The 17547-nt window shown below is 43.4% G+C and overlaps 2 protein-coding genes across 3 annotated transcripts in view; one reads left to right on the top strand and one right to left on the bottom strand.

The window, feature by feature from the left end:
- Window positions 1–526: 526 nt before the first annotated feature.
- On the bottom strand, window positions 527–7552 carry SLC7A6OS (solute carrier family 7, member 6 opposite strand). The gene is made up of 5 exons (XM_008567128.1): window positions 7357–7552; window positions 6956–7234; window positions 3554–3760; window positions 2180–2303; window positions 527–1228 (listed from the first exon to the last, which is right to left on the bottom strand). The coding sequence occupies exons 1-5, from the start codon at window positions 7546–7548 to the stop codon at window positions 1098–1100; spliced, it is 933 nt and encodes a 310-aa protein (XP_008565350.1). The 5' UTR covers window positions 7549–7552; the 3' UTR covers window positions 527–1097.
- Window positions 7553–7646: 94 nt separating this feature from the next.
- PRMT7 (protein arginine methyltransferase 7) overlaps window positions 7647–17547 on the top strand; it is a 47321-nt gene continuing 37420 nt past the window's right edge. For both annotated transcript variants that reach the window (XM_008567119.1, XM_008567111.1), the window contains exons 1-3: window positions 7647–7723; window positions 11665–11839; window positions 14533–14569. In XM_008567119.1, coding sequence (XP_008565341.1) covers window positions 11745–11839; window positions 14533–14569 — 132 coding nt within the window. In that variant the 5' untranslated portion in view covers window positions 7647–7723; window positions 11665–11744. The remainder of the gene's footprint in view (window positions 7724–11664; window positions 11840–14532; window positions 14570–17547) is intronic.

Below are 17547 nucleotides of genomic sequence, written 5' to 3'. Positions count from 1 at the left end.
TTAGCCACATGTAGCTAGTTAAATTTAAATGAAATAAAATTAAAAATTCAGTTTCTCAGTTGCACCTAATCACATTTCAAGTGCTCAACAGCCATATGCAGCTAGTGGCTGCTACTGCACAGCGCAGGCATACAACATATTTATCACTGCAGGAAGTTCTATTGGAAAATTTTACACTAGAAGAGTAAATGCCAACTCAGAGTTAAGGCAGCAGTAGTTTGGAAAGGAGTAGGGACAGAGTTTACTTAAGAGATATAAGTTCTGGTAACAAAACTGGTCCTGTTGATAGCAGTTTGGTTTTGGTGAGTGCTGTAAATAGTAAACATTTCTCAATGGAAAGCCAACTTCGGGATGTGCATTCTTTTTCCTCACTTAAGTCCTTAGTGTCTAAGGTCAATTCTGAAACTTCTGTCTCACTAACCCCCCTTTTTTGTGGGAGCAAGTACAGTGGGAAAATACCTAAGATATTCGGATTTAAAAGGTTATATCCCCTTACCGGCCAGCCCAAAACAACAACAAAAAAAACCAAGGTTTTAAAGGAGGTTTTACTTGCTTCCATGTTCAAAGTTAGTTTTTACTAAACACGGAGTATCACATTCATATCTATTCTGTTCTTGGCACTGCTGCCAAAGGAAGACAGCAATTTTTACAGTCATTATCAGAGTCTGGAAGTGGGGTGGCAGAGACAACTAGTAACCAAAACCTCTCACAGCTCAGAGACTGTACTTGCTGCCCTAATGGCCATTACTGTCCAGCTGTGCTGCTACAAGGGACCCACTGCAGCCCTTCTAGATTCCCTCTATCAAAAGGAACAGTTTTGCTGGAGGCAGGCAGCCTGGCAGTATGGGAAAAAAGAATCTTACTGCTGATAAAACAGGAGCCTCTCTTCCCTTGTGGCTTTAGCGTAGGAGGAGAATTGGAGTGCGAGGAAAAATGCCTGGGCCAAAAAGCTAAAGGAGCATTCATTGCTGTTGGATATGCTTTTGCTTCTACATGTTAAGCTAGGAAACCTAAGAGGATGTCATCAGGTCAGAAGACACTGTAGTCACAGAGTTCTCAAGGGCCTGTGGTAGAACCTCATGGATATCACAAGACCATCAGTCTGAATCCAGGTCCTGGGGGTTGTCATAGCCAAACTCCTTCTGTACATCCAAAGGGTATTTGTTCCACATCTGTCGTCTGCTGCAGCCTCTTTCCTCCTCACTGAGGCTGCTGTATTCATCAGAGCCTAGAACGAGATACTAGGAATGGACTCTAACTGTATGATTTTCTAGGCTACCACCAGAACCCATTCCCTTCTCAAAAAGTTTTGTTTCTTGTTCCCCATTATATAATACCTGCTCAATAAAGAAAACTTAAAATATAGAACAATTTTTTTTAAAGGAACAATTGTATTCCTACCATCTAAACCAAGTCCTTTAACACTGAAGTATTTTGTCACTTGCCCCTAAGTATAGGATTTTTTTGTTATTGTTATAATAGTTGTAGTCATATTATAAATAATTTTGAAACTCTCCTCTTACCTTTTAACATATTATTGGTATTTCCCCAACAGAATATTCCATTGTTTGATCAACTGTTCCTCCGTTATTACACACCAAGAAATTCTTTTTGTTGGCACTTATAAGAACATAGTCACCACAGGAACTGTGTTGCCAGGGCATCTTTCCTTGCTCTTCCCCCAGGTATCATGTCTGTGTTGCATTTTTCTCAAAACACATGTAAATGCAGCAACTTCTAGAGATGTCAGATAACTGACTCATGAAACCCTGGGCTTACTCTTATTGGTGAACCTCTCTTCAATACTTTCTTGACTGGAACATGGAAAGGGACAATGAGCTAGATGTTTTATCTAATCCCAGCCACTAAAGTTGGTGCAGTATTGTCTCATTTTCTGGAGAGAAAATGAGGCTCAGGGAGGTGGAGTAACTTGCCGAAGACCCATAGTTAGGCAATGACAAAACTAAGGATTTGAACCCAGGCTTGACTGACATTAATCCCTGCAGCAGTTTCCCTGGAAACATTAGTGTTTGTGTCCCCTACAGCTCTAACAGCATGTGGTTGGCCAATTAGAACTCAATGGCAGAGAAGGAAAGCCAGTTAGGATGTACCTGTCAACTACACTTACACCTCAGTCTTGGATCCTATCAGTCCCTCCCCATTTGGGGCTATCACCCACCTCTGGAATCTTCATCTCCATCACTGCTTTCCTCCTCCTCTGGGTACTCATTGCGCCAATTATTTTCACTGTTCTCGTCATCTTCATCTTCATAAATGTCCTCTGGTTCTTCATCATTATTCACCTGCACGTCTCAACACAAATATGAGTCTAACTGAAAACCTCTAAGGTTATACTCATTGGGGGAAGCTATTAGCATGCCATCTTCGGAAGATGTCATGTAAGGGGGCCATGCGAAAAAGAGGCCGACTAGGATTTTAGTCTGACTCTGCTGCACAGGAGACTGTAGTGATCTTAGGCTATGAGAGGGAGGGAGACAGTAGCTCTCCTCCACTCAGAGTCTAGCTCCAGACACCACATGTCTGGTGGGATAAGCTGAACGCCACCAGAAGGGAATGCAGGGTAGAAAGGAGTGACAGCTCTGAGCAGATAATGGCAGCGATATTCAAATTCCTGAAGGGCAACCAGGTAGGAGAAGGATTATGTGGATTATGGGTGAGGCCAAAGGTCAGAACAAAGCTCAAGAGTAGGGGCTGGCCAGTTAGCTTAGTTGGTTAGAGCCCAGCCTTATAATACCAGGGTCACAGGTTCAGATCCCGGTACTGCCCAGCCACCAAAAAAAAAAAAAAAAAAGCTGAAGAGTAAATGTTGCAGGAAGGCAAGAGGAAGGGCCATGCAGTGGTCCAAGATGGGTGCCTGGGGCTGGCTGGTTAGCTCGGTTGGTTAAAGTGCAGCCATATGACACCAAGGTTACCGTACAGTCCAGCCCCCCTCCTCCCTGCCCCACCCAAAAAGCAGAGCTTGTAAACAGCAAAATAAAATGCTTTGCTCTCCCCAAGGTGGGTGCCTGACTATGAAACTCTGGTTTTAGTGCAGGTACAGGATAAGGTGCTTCTCTTAAAATGTGAGTGTGACAGTTAGGTGCCACCTTCACTTTTCTCATTATTCATTTTACATTAATGTTAGCTTTTAGGTGGATGTTAGCTTTCTTCATCCAAGCTTTTATCCTCTTCTAAGATGTAATTTAAAAAAAAAACACTTTTGTTCTCATTGACATTAAGAATCTCTGGGTTTTTTTTGGTCTTCACTTTATTGTAAGCCACTACATATTCTCCTCCTGAGAGTGGGTAGCTATAAATAATAAAGATGTTGCAAACCTTGTAAAAAAATTCATTGAGAGCAAAAATTATTAGTTTTGATGGTCTTTCCCAAAATTCCTTGCACTAAACCCAGGTTCCTAAAAGGCATTTAGAATAAATGTTCCCTTTTAAGCAAGGATGATGTTGATCAGGAGCAGAGGCCAGGAAGGCAAAACATCTGACTAGAGAAAAAGCTTAGGCTGCCTTATGCCCCCTCTCCTCATGGGCCCCTTACCAGCTCCCACTCCTGGCTGTAGGGCTGCACAGAGAGGATGTTCTCAATCCACCCTGGAGTGGCCATCTCCAAGTAGTAGATGTCATACACATAGTCATCATGCTTTTGTTCCTCCTGGGGCCCAACTCCTGGTCCATCTTCAGACACAGTTAACTGCTCACGGATCAATTCTACAGAATTGCAGAGGATCACATCTGGGTCAGATGTCTATAAAGAAAACATGATACATGTATGACTGGAAACATGATATTCCCAACAGGAGGAACCTAAGAGTTGGGTGAAGGAAGGCTCCCTACAGTTCTCTATGTTGTATTCAAGATTCTTATCCCCAAGGACTAATAGTCTCAATTAGCCATGAAATTGAAATTAAAACATCAAGAATCTCTGTAAAATTAATATGTAGTTCTTTTGAGATAGAAACCTACAAGATAGCCTCCTGCTATCCTGACACAAGACCGTATGGGAAGACTGGCCTGAGAAGGGAGGGCCAGAGAGCTGGCCAGTCTTGCTTCCAAGCTCTGAGTTAGACCTGCTTTTACAGATCTTTTCTGAGTTCCTTTGGTATGATGTTACCCCCTTGAGGATCCATAGGCCCAGAGCAGCACCTCTATGGCTGACCCTGAAATGGGTCTGAATTTTGTGTGGCCTCTGATAGAGGCCTACAGGTAATTCCTGGTGACCACTACCATCGCCCAGCCTTTGGCTTGGCCTACATGACATCCTGCTTTTAATCACAAGCTGGGAGTGGACTCAACTATAATCTGTCTGCTAGAAAGAACAGCTTGTGGAATGCCCAAGTATAGAAGTGGCCCAGGTAAGATGTGCTCCAGTGCCGACAGGCTGTGTTATCCAGGAACCTCACGGCACAAGTGAATTTGGAAACCAGGGGAATATGCTGCAGATGTGCCCTCTTGACAGGTTCATCACAGGAGATTGTGTAGCTCAAACCACACACCATGCAGGGGAAAGTGAAGAATGTCCCATAGCCAAGGCAGACAGGGGAGACCTCACAAAGGAACTAGAGATGTCAGTTTTTGTGTGGCCTCTTAAGCAAACTCAAAGCTGTTTATGAGGAAAATTCTGGCTCCAACTCACAAGTCCCCATCCTCAGTCCATCAAATTATGCAGCCATTAAAATATTTACAAGACTTGCAATACAGAAAAATGGCAGACATAGAATTTTATACTCGGAAGTAAATAAACCAGTTTTACTCATTACCTTTGGGATGGGGGTAAAATGGGTGATCCACTCCTCCCTTTTACTTTATACTTTGCTATATTTTTCCAAATTTCCTATAGTAAACATATATTGCTTTTAAGAGAAAAATGATTGCCAATCTTCACAGTCGTCAATTTCAATGGTCCAGTTACATATGTCAATTTCTCAGATATAATTTTTAGCTTCCACACACAGTGTTGCAATGAATGTGTCATTTCCTGCATTTGAAAAATGGGGATAAAAGTATCTAACTCATAGAATTTTTGTGGGGATTAAATGAGTAAATTGGAAGATAGGCTGGCCTGTTAGCTCAGTTAGTTAGAATGCAGCCTTATACCACCAAGGTCATGGGTTCAGATCACTGTATAGGCCAGCCACCAAAAAAAAAAAAAAAAAAAAAGACAGTATAACAAGTACTTAGCACAGTACTTGACAATACTTTGCAAACTAACAGTAGCTTTTGTTAATACTATAGCTGTTTGCTCCTGCTGAATTATTTCCCTAAGATAAATCTTGGGGGTGGGATACTTATCTAATTTTTTAGATTTCCTATTAAATGGTACTTTATTTGCTTAAAATTTAAATGATATCAGTTTTTTTTTTTTTTTTTTTTTTTTGGCAGCCGGCCAGTATGGGTATCCAAACCCTTGACCTCGGTGTTAAATGATGTCAATTTAAGGGGAAACCCAATGTAATGTGGCATAGAAATCCTGTCATTAATTTTAAAGTTTCTTTTAGATTTTTGGATGGCTTTAGATACAAACAATAACAAATTTATATATTTTAAAAATAGGCCCCATGCTATTTTAGGATTCCTGATTTGTAAAGCCATGCTGTTTTCCAACAGGCTTGCACCAACTTTAATCGCTACAATTGCTTACCCTTTTAATCGTAGACTTGCTAACAGTATTACCAACTACCTTTTCCCTGCTAGTCTAGTGGGCAAAAAACCTCAAGTATGCTTTAAGCTTAAAATCATATTTTTAAAATAATTACTCTGTGCAAACATTTTTGATGTGTTTAGAGTCTGTATTGTGTTATTGGGAAAGTGTCTGTTTATGTCCTTCATCAGTTTATCTACCAGGTTTTTTATAAAATTGAACGAACTAGTTAATTGATTTGATTCCACTGAACATTGGTTTACTTTTAAAAATTTGTAACTCATGAATCAGTCTGGACTTAGTTTTGCTGAAAAATGTGGCTAAGGACATCACACCCACATTGCTATACAGTTATAATGGCACCATGATTAAATATTTTTGCTAGCTGATTCATTTTGAATTAAAATTATTTTTTTAAACTTGAAAAATGATTAAAATGAGTGAACTTTTTAAAATGTTTATCAGGACGAGGCATACCTTACATTGAGAATGTTTTACTTCTGTGGTTTTACTGCATGTTGTAGGCTTTGTTTTTTCAAATAAGAACAAAACAAACAGTAAATGTAATGTAGTGGAAGAAGCACTGGATTAAATGTGAGAAGACATATTCTAGACCTAAATCTGCCTCAAACTTGATATGCTACCCAGGGACTGGTTCCTTAACCTCCCTTTGATCAATTTTCCTATTTGCTCTATCTCTGCTTTGCTCCAGTGAGTCCCCCATCTCAGTCAGGGTGAAAGGCAATGTCCTTACAAGTACCCACAGCGTCTAGTAGGCATCCTCCCCACAAATTCCTTACTACTCTCCCCCAGCTCAATGGACTACAGGAACACTGACCCTGCAAACACCTGCCTTTAGGGCCTTTGCATTCGCAGGTCCTCTTTCTGGAAGGCCTCTCCCCAAGATATCCACAATGCCCTGCCATTCACCTTCTTCAAGTTTTCACTCAAATGTCATTTTCTCAGTGAAATAACATTCACTGAAATGGCACCACTCTTTCCCCCCTGCAGCCCTTAACGCTATCTGACATTGATTACTGTTTCTTTCCTTTACCTGAATGTTAGGTCCTCAGTGCTGAATCCACAGAATCTAAGAATACCTGGCACATAGTAGACGCTCAGTAAATACATATTGAATGAATAACCAAATATGTAAAATGAGACCATTACGCCGGATAGATTATCCATCCCTAATCTGAAACTGTGTGTTGCCTGCCTCCTAACTGTGTGCTGCTCTCGGGTCCAGATTCCTGGCACTATCGTCAGGAAAAGCCCAGCAGCCGCCTCTGGGTGCGTACTCACTTTGCAGGAGCCCGCGGCTGCGGCCTCTGAGTCTCCCTCCTCGTGGACCAGATCGAACAGCTGGAAGCCTGTGTCCCGGGCGGCTTCTGGGCTCCCCAGCGTGTATTCGGACTCCAGGCCGCCAGAGGTGATCCCCAAGGATCGGCGGCTGGAAATCACCCGGTAGCGGCCCTCCTGCCGAATCTCCCGAGCCGACGAGCGGAGATCGCGGCGGATACGCTGCTGGCTGCCCTGGGACGGGCGAAGGGCTGCCCGCAGGAGCGGCTGGACTGGCTCCTCCTAGGTGGGCGGCAGAGAAGAGGGCCGGCAAAAGGAGAGGTTCGTGAGAGGGTCCGGGATCTGGTTTCATCCCGGCTGAGCCTTAAGATTCCCTCCACGTAGGCTCCGTCCCCGCCCCATACCTGGGAGCACACGGTGGCCACCAACTGGAAGACATTATTCTCCGCCGGTCTCCCCAGACTCTCTGGCGTCTTCTGGTCAGCGGATTCGCTCTCGTCGCTCCGGAGGCGTTTACAAGAGAGCACAAGGGCCTCCGCGGGCTCCGCGCTACGCTTTCGCTTCACCCGGAGCACAGCTGTCCTGCCGGCTTCCATAGCGGCTGTCGCGGAGCACTGTGGGAGCGCGCCGGGTGCGACGGAAAAGTCTTCCTGTGCTGCTCCGGGCCCCGCCCCCGGCACGCTACGCGAGCGTTGGGAGGTCCCACCTTGCACGCCGGCCGTAGCAAGATGGCGGTGGCGGAGGAGGCAAAAGGAACGGCTCCCGCTACGGGTGAGGCGCTGGGCGTGCTGGGAAGATGGGGTCGCGGTTGGAGGTTGGGGTGCGGCCAGCGTCCTGACCTCGGCCACAGGGCTCCGGCAGAGGGGCCTGCTGTGGGCATACTCGGACGCCGGGGTTCGCGTCTCTTCGGGACTCTCGGGGACCTTTCTGGGGTCCTCGTGGGGCGGCTCGGTGCGCCTTGGCCCGCGGGGGAGCGGGGTGCCAGGCCGGCCCCGGCTTTGCAGTACAGTCGCGTGCTTGCCGCTCGCGGGGCCTGTGTCACAGTATCTGTGCCTGGCGCCTGCCCTCACCTACAGAGACCCAGGCCTCATTCATATGGAGAGCTCCAGCCTTCGCACCCCTGACAGGGCCACTGTTCTATGCTTCAGGGAACTGCCGATGGGCTCGCCTTTCCCAGTCATTGTGGTCTGAGTACGTTGGAAACGACTGTTCACCACACACTAGCCAAAGCGGCCCTGTGAAAGTATACACCCGACGTCAGCATGCTTCTGCTTAAAACCCTTGGGGTGGCTCCCACTGCACTTAGAACATCCTCCAAACACTTTACCGAAGCCGACAAGGCTCATGTGATTTGCGAAGTCCGCCCCTGGTCTCCTATCATTTTTTCTGCTCTTAAGTGTTTCAGTCACTCAAGCTTCTGTCATATTTTGCTTATGCACCTAGTTTTGTCTACTTTGAGCCCTTTCTTGGAACAGTTGGAGTAAGGGTTCCTGGCATATAAAAGCTGTTTTCCCAACTGTTGGCCTAATTTATCTTGCAGGTCTCAACTTAAATGTCATCTCCCTCAGAGAGTCCTTCCATAACCTTGTATTCTCTTTCCATAACATCCTGTGTATTTCTTTTCTTGCACTCACATAATCTGTAATTGTTTATATTACTTTATACTCCTCCATTAGAGACTAAACTCTTGGAGAGCAAGGACCTTCTCTATCTTGTTTATGGTGGTGGCCCCAGGCCCCAACACAGCGCCTGGTATATATATAAGGTACTTAGGGCTGGCGGGTTAGTGCAGTTGGTTAGAGTGCAGCTTTAGAACACCAAGGTCACGTTTTGGATTCCCTAACCGGCCAGCGGCCAAAAAAAAAGTACTTAATAAATTTCGAATGAATGAATGGAACATGTGTTCTGAAATCTGACTAGTAGCTAGGGGTTGGCACGGTGGTTTCCATTCATTCCTTGTAGAAGACCATGTGAGTTCATAACTCTTGGAGAATGAGGAGGGGGTCAGAGAATATCTCCTGAATCTGGAGTGTGGATTCCTTCTGAGAGAGGACAAGTCACAGTAACACCTGAGGGGATTCATCCTTAAGAGGTGTGTAGTACCACCCAGAAGAAGTTCATTCATTAATAAAATTGGTAACACAGGACATGGCTCCCATCCTCAGACATTTATTTAGATTTATAAAAAAACAATGACTTTTCTAAGTTATGAAAAGACACTGGTCCTAGTTATAGCCTCAGCAAGATCACAGACAAGAAAGGACTTCCATAGACTAAAGTTATTCCACATGGACCACCAACATTATTGATTCCTTGTTCAGTTTCACTTCAGCCAAACTGATTTATTTAATGTGCATGATTGTCTAAGCCTTTCTAAGCAGATGAAGTGCCTCCTGCCACCCCCAATCCTACCTACCTTTTAGGCCTTCCCTGAACATTCAGCCAGGTGTTGTCATTTCTTTCTCTACTACAGTATTTGTTGAACACATTACAAATTCTGGTAATTCCAGATACTCTGTCTTTAAAATAAGTATTAGTATATAAGATATACAGAGCTAATTATAGCAATGTTTTTCAAACTGCAGATGCAACCCATTGGTGAGTTATGAAATCAACCTAGTAGGTCATGACCACAACTAAAAAATAAAAATTAAATAGAACATATCAGAGGGCCTTTCCTATAGGAAAATTAAATATTGTTCTGTGAAACTTTAGTTATATGTGCATGTGTGTGTATTGAGTCTCAATGTAAAGTATATTTCTATTTTTTTTTTTCCGTGTCCGGCAACGGATTGCAACCCTCAGTGTCGCCCCCACACCGGACCGGGACCGGCAACGGGATCGCAGCCCTCGGTGTTGCTCCTGCGCCTCGCTCAGCCAGTGAGCGGGAACTGGTCTGTATGTGGGATCCGAACCCTCGGCGGGAGCGCCGCCACACTTCCCAAGCGGCGCACTATAGCAGTGCGCCACCGGGCCGGCCCTAAAGTATATTTCTTACTGAGGTTGTCAGAAAGTTTGTGAGCCATTGGATTAGAGGATAGATATGCTGGGATTTTAGAAGTTGAGTTTTACCAAAGAACTAATTGGTTACTTTGAAACAGGCCAGTGACTACCTGAGTCTTTTCAGAAAAGATTATTTCCCATCCTCTCGTATAAGAATTCAATGTTTACTTAGTGCTGTGGATTGAATGTCCCACCCAAAACCCATTGAATCTTTGTGTGTGTGTGTTTTTTTTTTTTTTAAAGATGACTGGTAAGGAGAGTCTTAACCCATGACTTGGTGTTGTCAGCAAACTGGCCATCCTTATATGGGATCTGAACCCGTGGCCTTGGTGTTATCAGCACCACACTCTCCCGAGTGAGCCACAGGCCGGCCCAGAGTGCCCATACCTTCTGAAGAGTGCCTTCAAAGTTTCAGCTGTGGTGTTTCTGTGCCTCCCAGAAAGAGATCTCTTTGGGGGAGACAGGCCGCACAAGACATGAACCTGGTGCCATTTTATTTATTTGAAGCAAAACGTTGTTAGATGAAGAAAGGTTTTTTTAAAAATTGCTTTCAAAATTAAATTTTGAGTGAATAGGAAGTGATTATAAAAAACAGTGAGAGGGCCGGCCCGTGGCTCACTCGGGAGAGTGTGGTGCTGATAACACCAAGGCCACGGGTTCAGATCCTACATAGGGATGGCCGGTTAGCTCACTGGGTGAGCGTGGTGCTGACAACACCAAGTCAAGGGTTAAGATTCCCTTACCGGTCATCTTTTAAAAAAAAAAAAACAGTGAGGCATAAAAAGTGATAATATCATGAACATGTGTATTCCTACCACCCAATTTAAGAAAAAACAATACTATTAAATTGAAGTCTGCTGTGTGGCCTTCCTTGAGCCCATCTCTTTCCCTTCCCTCTTAGAAGTAACCACTATCCTCATTCCCTGCTGTGCTTTTTAGTGTGATCCCTGAAGAATGTATTGTTCCATTTTGCATGATTACAAATTTTATATAAATGGAATCATATTGTATGTGTTCCGAGATTTGCTTTTTTGGGTCAACATTATATTCCTGGGATTACCCATGTCTGTGTTTGGCTATGATTTATTGTTTAGATGAAGGTTTGTCTGGCTCTCAGGTTGCTCTACCTTTGTATTTTTCCTTAAACTGAGTGTTTTACTGAGGCTCATTTACCACCACCCCATCTCCTCCTATTCTCCTCCTATTAGCCCTTTGCTCTGCTTTACTTTCCCTTTTCACCTGCCTTTACCTGAGGGCTACACCCAGATGAACCTGTGAAGCTCATCTGACCCTGTTGGAATCATCAGGGACTGCTGAAGTTTCCAGACAGCTTTATGAATTTATAGTAGTTTTTGATGTTATATGCTGAATATAAAACCAAGTAACTCTGGCTGAGCCCGTGGCGCACTCGGGAGAGTGCGGCGCTGGGGGCGCAGCAGCGCTCCTGCCGCGGGTTCGGATCCTATATAGGGATGACCTGTGCGCTCACAGCGCTCACTGGCTGAGCGCGGTGCGGCCGGTCTCAAAAAGGACAAAAAAAAACCCCAAGTAACTCTTACTGGAAAGAATAAAATAAAATACAGACTAATAAATACTTACAGGAACTTTCACATTTTTGTCAATTTCTTGATTTTTTTTTTTTTCCCTTTCATCTTCCTGTGTCGCCCGTCCTCCCCCCCCGCCATTTTTGGGCATCATGATATAAATAGATTTCTGATAACCAAACCTTTCCACAAGAAATGAACTGGCAAGACTGCTTTTCTCTAAAACGGGGGAGCTGATCGGCACCATGAAGGTCTTCTGCGGGCGGGCCAATCCGACCACGGGATCCGTGGAGTGGCTGGAGGAAGATGAGCACTATGATTACCACCAGGAGATTGCGAGGTAACAAGGGTTGGTTCATAGTCAGTTGCAGCTCGATCGGGCACTTGATCTCAAAGCAGACAACTTGGAGTTCTAGGTGTGGACCAGGCTGTCATTTAGTGCTTATGATCATGGCAGGTGTTGGTCATGAGTGGGTCTGCTCAGCCAGGTAGGTGTGTTTCGGAGTTATGCAAAGTCATGCTTGTGGCAATGTCAGGCATCATGTAGTAGTAGCCTTACCAGAGTCTGAGACCATTTGTTTAGTTGAGCAAAGAGGATCCAAGTTTCAGTAGTAGTAGAGTATGAAATTTTAATTGTTTTCTTGTGTCACTGAAATGGTATCACATTCATCATATGGTTAAATTCTCTTGAATGAAAAAAGTGAAAAATGCTCTTTTGTTCCTTGGAAGGAACAAAAGTATGTGAGTTGTCATTATTTAACAATCATTAAGTGCATTCAGCATGCCAGCACTGTGCTAGGCCTGTGGATACCTAGATAAAGATGATACGGTTCCCATTATTAAGGATTGTTAATTTTTGTGGAAGAGACCTATAAAAAAAATTACAACACAGTGAAATAAAGGCCACTGGAAATGGACACAAAAAGGTCATGGAAGCAGCGAGTACCAGCTGCACTTGGGGGGTATGTGTGTGGTGTGATTGAGTGATTTCTCAAACCTAAAGGGAAGGAGATTGAAGTCTGAGCAGCAGGGATTGTATTGTATATAAACTTCCAGATGGGCCAGTTTGGGGAGTGGCTAGTTCAGTGTGGCTGGAGTATGGTGCAAAAGTAGGGATGTGGTGAGAGAGGCTGCTGAAAAGGTAGGGAGGGGTCATGTTGTAAAAGGTCCTAGCAAAATGCAGTAAGAAGAACATGCATTTAAATCCCGTCTCTGCCACTTAACTCTGTGCTGTTGGTCAAACTACTTAACTTCTCTGCGCCTTAATATAATAATATATACCTCAATATAATAATATACATATCACCTTATAATACCTTTATCTTAGGGTTGTTTGTTAATTTTATGAAATGGAATATCTGATACAGAATAAGGGTTCAAAAATATTACTTTATTTATAAAGATTTTGGACATTATTTTCTGAGTTATCAAGATGTTAAACAGAGGAGAAAGAGGATTAGGTACAGTTTAGAACACTCACTGAGAGCAGTGTGGGAAGTGGGTTGGAGAGAGAGGATGCCATTTGGGTGTATATTGCAATCCCAAAGCAGAGGCAGTAGAGGTAGAGAGAGGAGGAAACAGCTTGAGGGAGCTTGAGTTTGTTAACTCGCTGGATGCGGTGATGGAGGGAGAGAGAACATTCAGGAAGGACCAGGATTCTGGTTAGAGTGACTAAGTGGATGGAGCTGTTGTTTTCTAAGAGGGAGAACAGGAGGGGTAGGTGGTGTTGGGAAAGGGAAGGTGATAGAGATTAGGTTTGGATTTGGACATCCAGGTTGAGAAGCTGATGAATAGATAGAATTGTGGATCTGAAGACAGAATTTGCAGTTGTTACTGAGGGTTAAAACTGGGAGAGTTTGCAGTCTCTCAGAGAGGGTGTGGAATGTGAAAGGATGAGGGCTGAAGGAGTTGTGGAGTAGTTGAGGAGGCAAAAGGAGAATTTGGAGGGAATAACCAGAGTGGAAAGGAGAAGAGAGGGAGTGTCCAGCAGGGTCAGAGGCTGCTGAGAAGTCCCGGATGCTGATTACTGACCTTAGCTACAGGAGTGAGCTGGAGGTGGTTAATGAGAGAGATGTCAGTGGAGTGGTGGGGAACGAGTGGGTGATGAGGCCAGGAAGATGAGGAGTGGAAATGCCTCTTAAAAAGTGGGCAGAGGTAGAAATCACCAGATTTCAACTAAACATCCATAGCTGGCTTCAGAGATGAAAGCCTTGGTGTGCTGTAAAAAAAAGAACCTCATTCTATCAGTGCAGTGCTCCTGAAAGCATAGAGTATGGACCACCTGTGTCACAGTTGACTGGAGCAAGCAGCAGTTCAAGCGTAGCTTTCCAGACTCTAGCCCAATATTCTGGATCAGAGTCTGTGTGTGTCCTGGAAATCTGCATTTCAAATAAGCTCTCGGGTGATTCTGGCTTTGACCCAAATCTGGAGGGCCTCTGTTTTAGTGACAGTGTCTTAGCTCTCCCCTCGAATTCCCAGAAAGCATCTTCACATTGGGCCTGCTAAGTTTTGGGTACACATCCTACCAGAGAGTTTTTCAATTTGTGAGTTACTATGGTAGAAAATAAGGATAAGTGACTCTCCTTTCTTTAACACTGTTTGGTGAACTCTTGGTTTGATGCCACTCACATGTACAGCAGGTGTATACTTTCCCTTTCCCCAGTTCCTTTCTTTGCTGGTTATCTGAAGGTGCAAATGTGTGCAAGATTAGGTCAAATATTAGGCAAATGGAGTTTGAGTTGTTCCTGAGGAAGAAAATATATGATGTGTAAAACATGATTAGGATGCTAGTGGCTGTGGAATTACTGTGACAGGGCTAACTACTAGAGCATTTTTAGGTTTGAGAACATCTGTCTCTGAAATTTTTTTCTGCAGTACTGGAGAATGACAGCTTATAACTCCATTAAAATAGTTTAAAATGGATAACACGTTTTCCTCATTTGATTTAGGAATACGTTTTATATGTGAATACTCTCACGTGTTGATGTGTTGTTGTTAGCAAAGGTTTCTGACTTGTCTTTTTTGTTTTTTTAGGTCATCCTATGCAGATATGCTGCATGACAAAGACAGAGTAAGTGTAAAAGGAAACTATTATCTTGATGTAGTGTTTTGAAATCTTGGGTTACAAGAAAGTTAAAAACTCCCCCTGGGGCTGGCTGGCGCGCTAGAGTGCGGCGCTTGGAAGTGCGGCGGCGCTCCCGCCGAGGGTTCAGATCCCATATAGAGACCGGTCCGCTCACTGGTTGAGTGCGGTGCGGGCGCGACACCGAGGGTTGCTATCCCGTTGCTGGTCATGAAAAAAAGACAAAAAGGAAAAAAAAAAAAAACCTCCCCCTGAGTCATGATGTTAGAATGATGCTGAGAGGCAATATAGTGTAGTAATCAAGAAATCAGGAGGCAGGGTCCTACTTCTGGCTTTTTTTTTTTTTTAATTTAATTTTTAATTTTTAATTTTTTCTTAGCTGTAATAAGATGTAATTGACAAATATAAATTGTATGTATTTATGTTGTACAAGGTGTTTTGATATATGTATACATTGTGAAATGATTAAATCAAGCTAACTAACGTATCTATCACCTCACATGCTTATTTCATTTGTGGGGAGAACATTTAAGATTTACTTTCTTTGGGGCAGCCCATGGCTCACTTGGGAGATTGTGGTGCTGATAACACCAAGGCCACGGGTTCCGATCCCATATAAGGATGGCCGGTTCGCTCACTGGGTGAGTGTGTTGCTGACAACACCAAGTCAAGGGTTAAGATCCCCTTACCGGTCATCTTTAAAAAAAAAAAGATTTCCTTTCTTTGTAATTTTCAAGTATAGAATACATTATTATTGACTGTAGTTCACCATGCTATATGTAGATCTCAGAACTTATTCATCCTAACTGAAACTTTGTACCTTTTGACCAAACCCCCTCCCAAACAACCACTATTCTCTCTGCTTCTGTGAATTCAACTTCTTTAGATTCTACATATAAGTGAGGACATGCACTATTTGTCTTTCTGTGCCTGGCTTATTTCACTTAACATAATGTCCTCCAGGTCCATTCATGTTGCCACAAATGACAGGATTTCCTTTTTTTAAGGCTGAATAGCATTCGTGTGTGTGTGTGTGTGTGTGTGTCTTTCATCTGTTGGTAGTGGCTCTGCTGTTGACGTGCTTGTGATCTTGGAGAAAACATGCAACTTCTTCTGACCTTGTTTATTCAGTTTTGTTTTGTTTTTTTGCCAGCTGGCCAGTGCAGAGATTGAACTCTGGACCTTTGTATTATCAGCAGTATCCTCTAACCAACTGAGCCAGCTGGCCAGCCCTGTTTATTCAGTTTTAAAAAGAGTAAGGTATACTCTGCATGATCTCCTCTAGGTAAAATTCTCTAATTACATGATGTTTCACTTTGTATAGTCAGTTTATGATCTTAAAATCATTTCTCTAGAGGTCACTGAGGACTATGTTCTTCATTGCAGAATGAAAAGCTCTTCTCTTTCACATTTGTGTTTGATCTGAGTTTTCTTTTTGTGGTTGAGTTATAGAGCAGTGCAGTTCTGGTCTTATATGGTTAGCAACCCAGAATTTCCTGGTGTATTGAGTACTCGACTAGTCGGCCCTAGCTGGATGGTTCAGAAGCTGAGAGGCTCAAAGGAGAGGAGTGCAAGGTAAAGCCTAGAAACTGAGCAGTGCCAGGCAGGAGAGGGATCAGGGCCTGTGGGAGGGTTGGGCACATGGCTGTGTTGGTGTTGTTATCTCCATCACCTGGCCCTGTTAACTCTGCTCAGCCTACCTCCTTCCTGGAAACACCTTGACAGAAGAACCGTGTTAAGTACCTTTAGTGTGTAGGCTATACCACCGGCCCTGGGTGCCTCCCTAATTTTTATCAAATATTTGAGCTTAGCTGTCAGGGAATTATAGAAGGTGGAAAAAACATTGTTCTTGTCTTTTGACTAATCCTCTCTAGTTTAATGGTCTTGGCTTCTTATTGGACCATTGGGGCTGTGAGCTTCTCTGATTTTATTGTCGCATGCAGAGAGAGTCATTTTTGCCCCAGCCACCAGGTGATTTGGACAGTTAGCATTGCCATCCATTCAGTCAGCCAAAGCAGAAAGATGGCTCCTTTTTCCTCATCTGAGCCTGCAATCTGTCATCAAATTCTGTTGGTCTTCCAACCCCACAGCCCTGCTCAGTCCTCATTTACTGGTGTTGGTCCGTTCATTTCCTTCCTCTCCATAGGCGCCCAGTGAGACTTTCTGAAATGCCAATTTGACCGGCATGTTACTTCTCTGCTTAAAACCCTTCAGTGGCCTTTCATTGCTTTTGAGATGAAATCCAAACTCCTTTACAGAACATTCATGACTCTTCATTGTTTAACCTTTAAGCTTCTGGTCTCCCCTCCCTAATTCTTTAGATGAGGAAATGCAATCCGCACTTGCCAAGCAGGGCCAAGATAAATATATTTCTCTATGCTTTTGCACAGTGCCTTATATGTTGTTGTGTTTTTTTAGAACCCTTCCATTAGCCCATAAAATTATCTCATGTCTGTTTGCAGTCAATCCCACCCCCATCCCCAGGCAGTCATTCATTTGCTTTCTGTTTGATTTTGCCTTTTCTAGAAATTTCATATAAATGAAATCATGCAACATATAGTCTCATGTGTCTGTTTTTCTTCACTCATATTTTTGAGGCTTATCCATGTTGAGTTCATTCCTTTTTATTGCTGAGTAATATTCCATTATATGGCTATCCCATGTTCTGTTTGTCCCTTCACCAGTTGATGGACATTTGGATTATTTCCAGTTTTTGGCTATTTTGAATAGTTGTAAACATTTATACACAAGTCTTTGTGTGGACGGGTGATTTAATTTCTTTTGTGTAGATAACCTAAGAGTAGAATTGCCGGGTTGTATGATAAGTGTATGTTTAACTTTTTAAGAAATTGCCAAACTGTTTTCCAAAGTGGATGTACCATTTTGTCTTTCCATCACTGATGTGTCAGAGTTCCAGTTTCTTCAGATTCTCATGAACATTTGGTATTGTCAGTGTTTTTTGTTTT

Source organism: Galeopterus variegatus, unplaced genomic scaffold (assembly GCF_000696425.1).
Source record: "Galeopterus variegatus unplaced genomic scaffold, G_variegatus-3.0.2 Scaffold18, whole genome shotgun sequence".
Classification (NCBI taxonomy): domain Eukaryota; kingdom Metazoa; phylum Chordata; class Mammalia; order Dermoptera; family Cynocephalidae; genus Galeopterus; species Galeopterus variegatus.
This window is presented reverse-complemented; position numbering and strand designations above follow the sequence as displayed.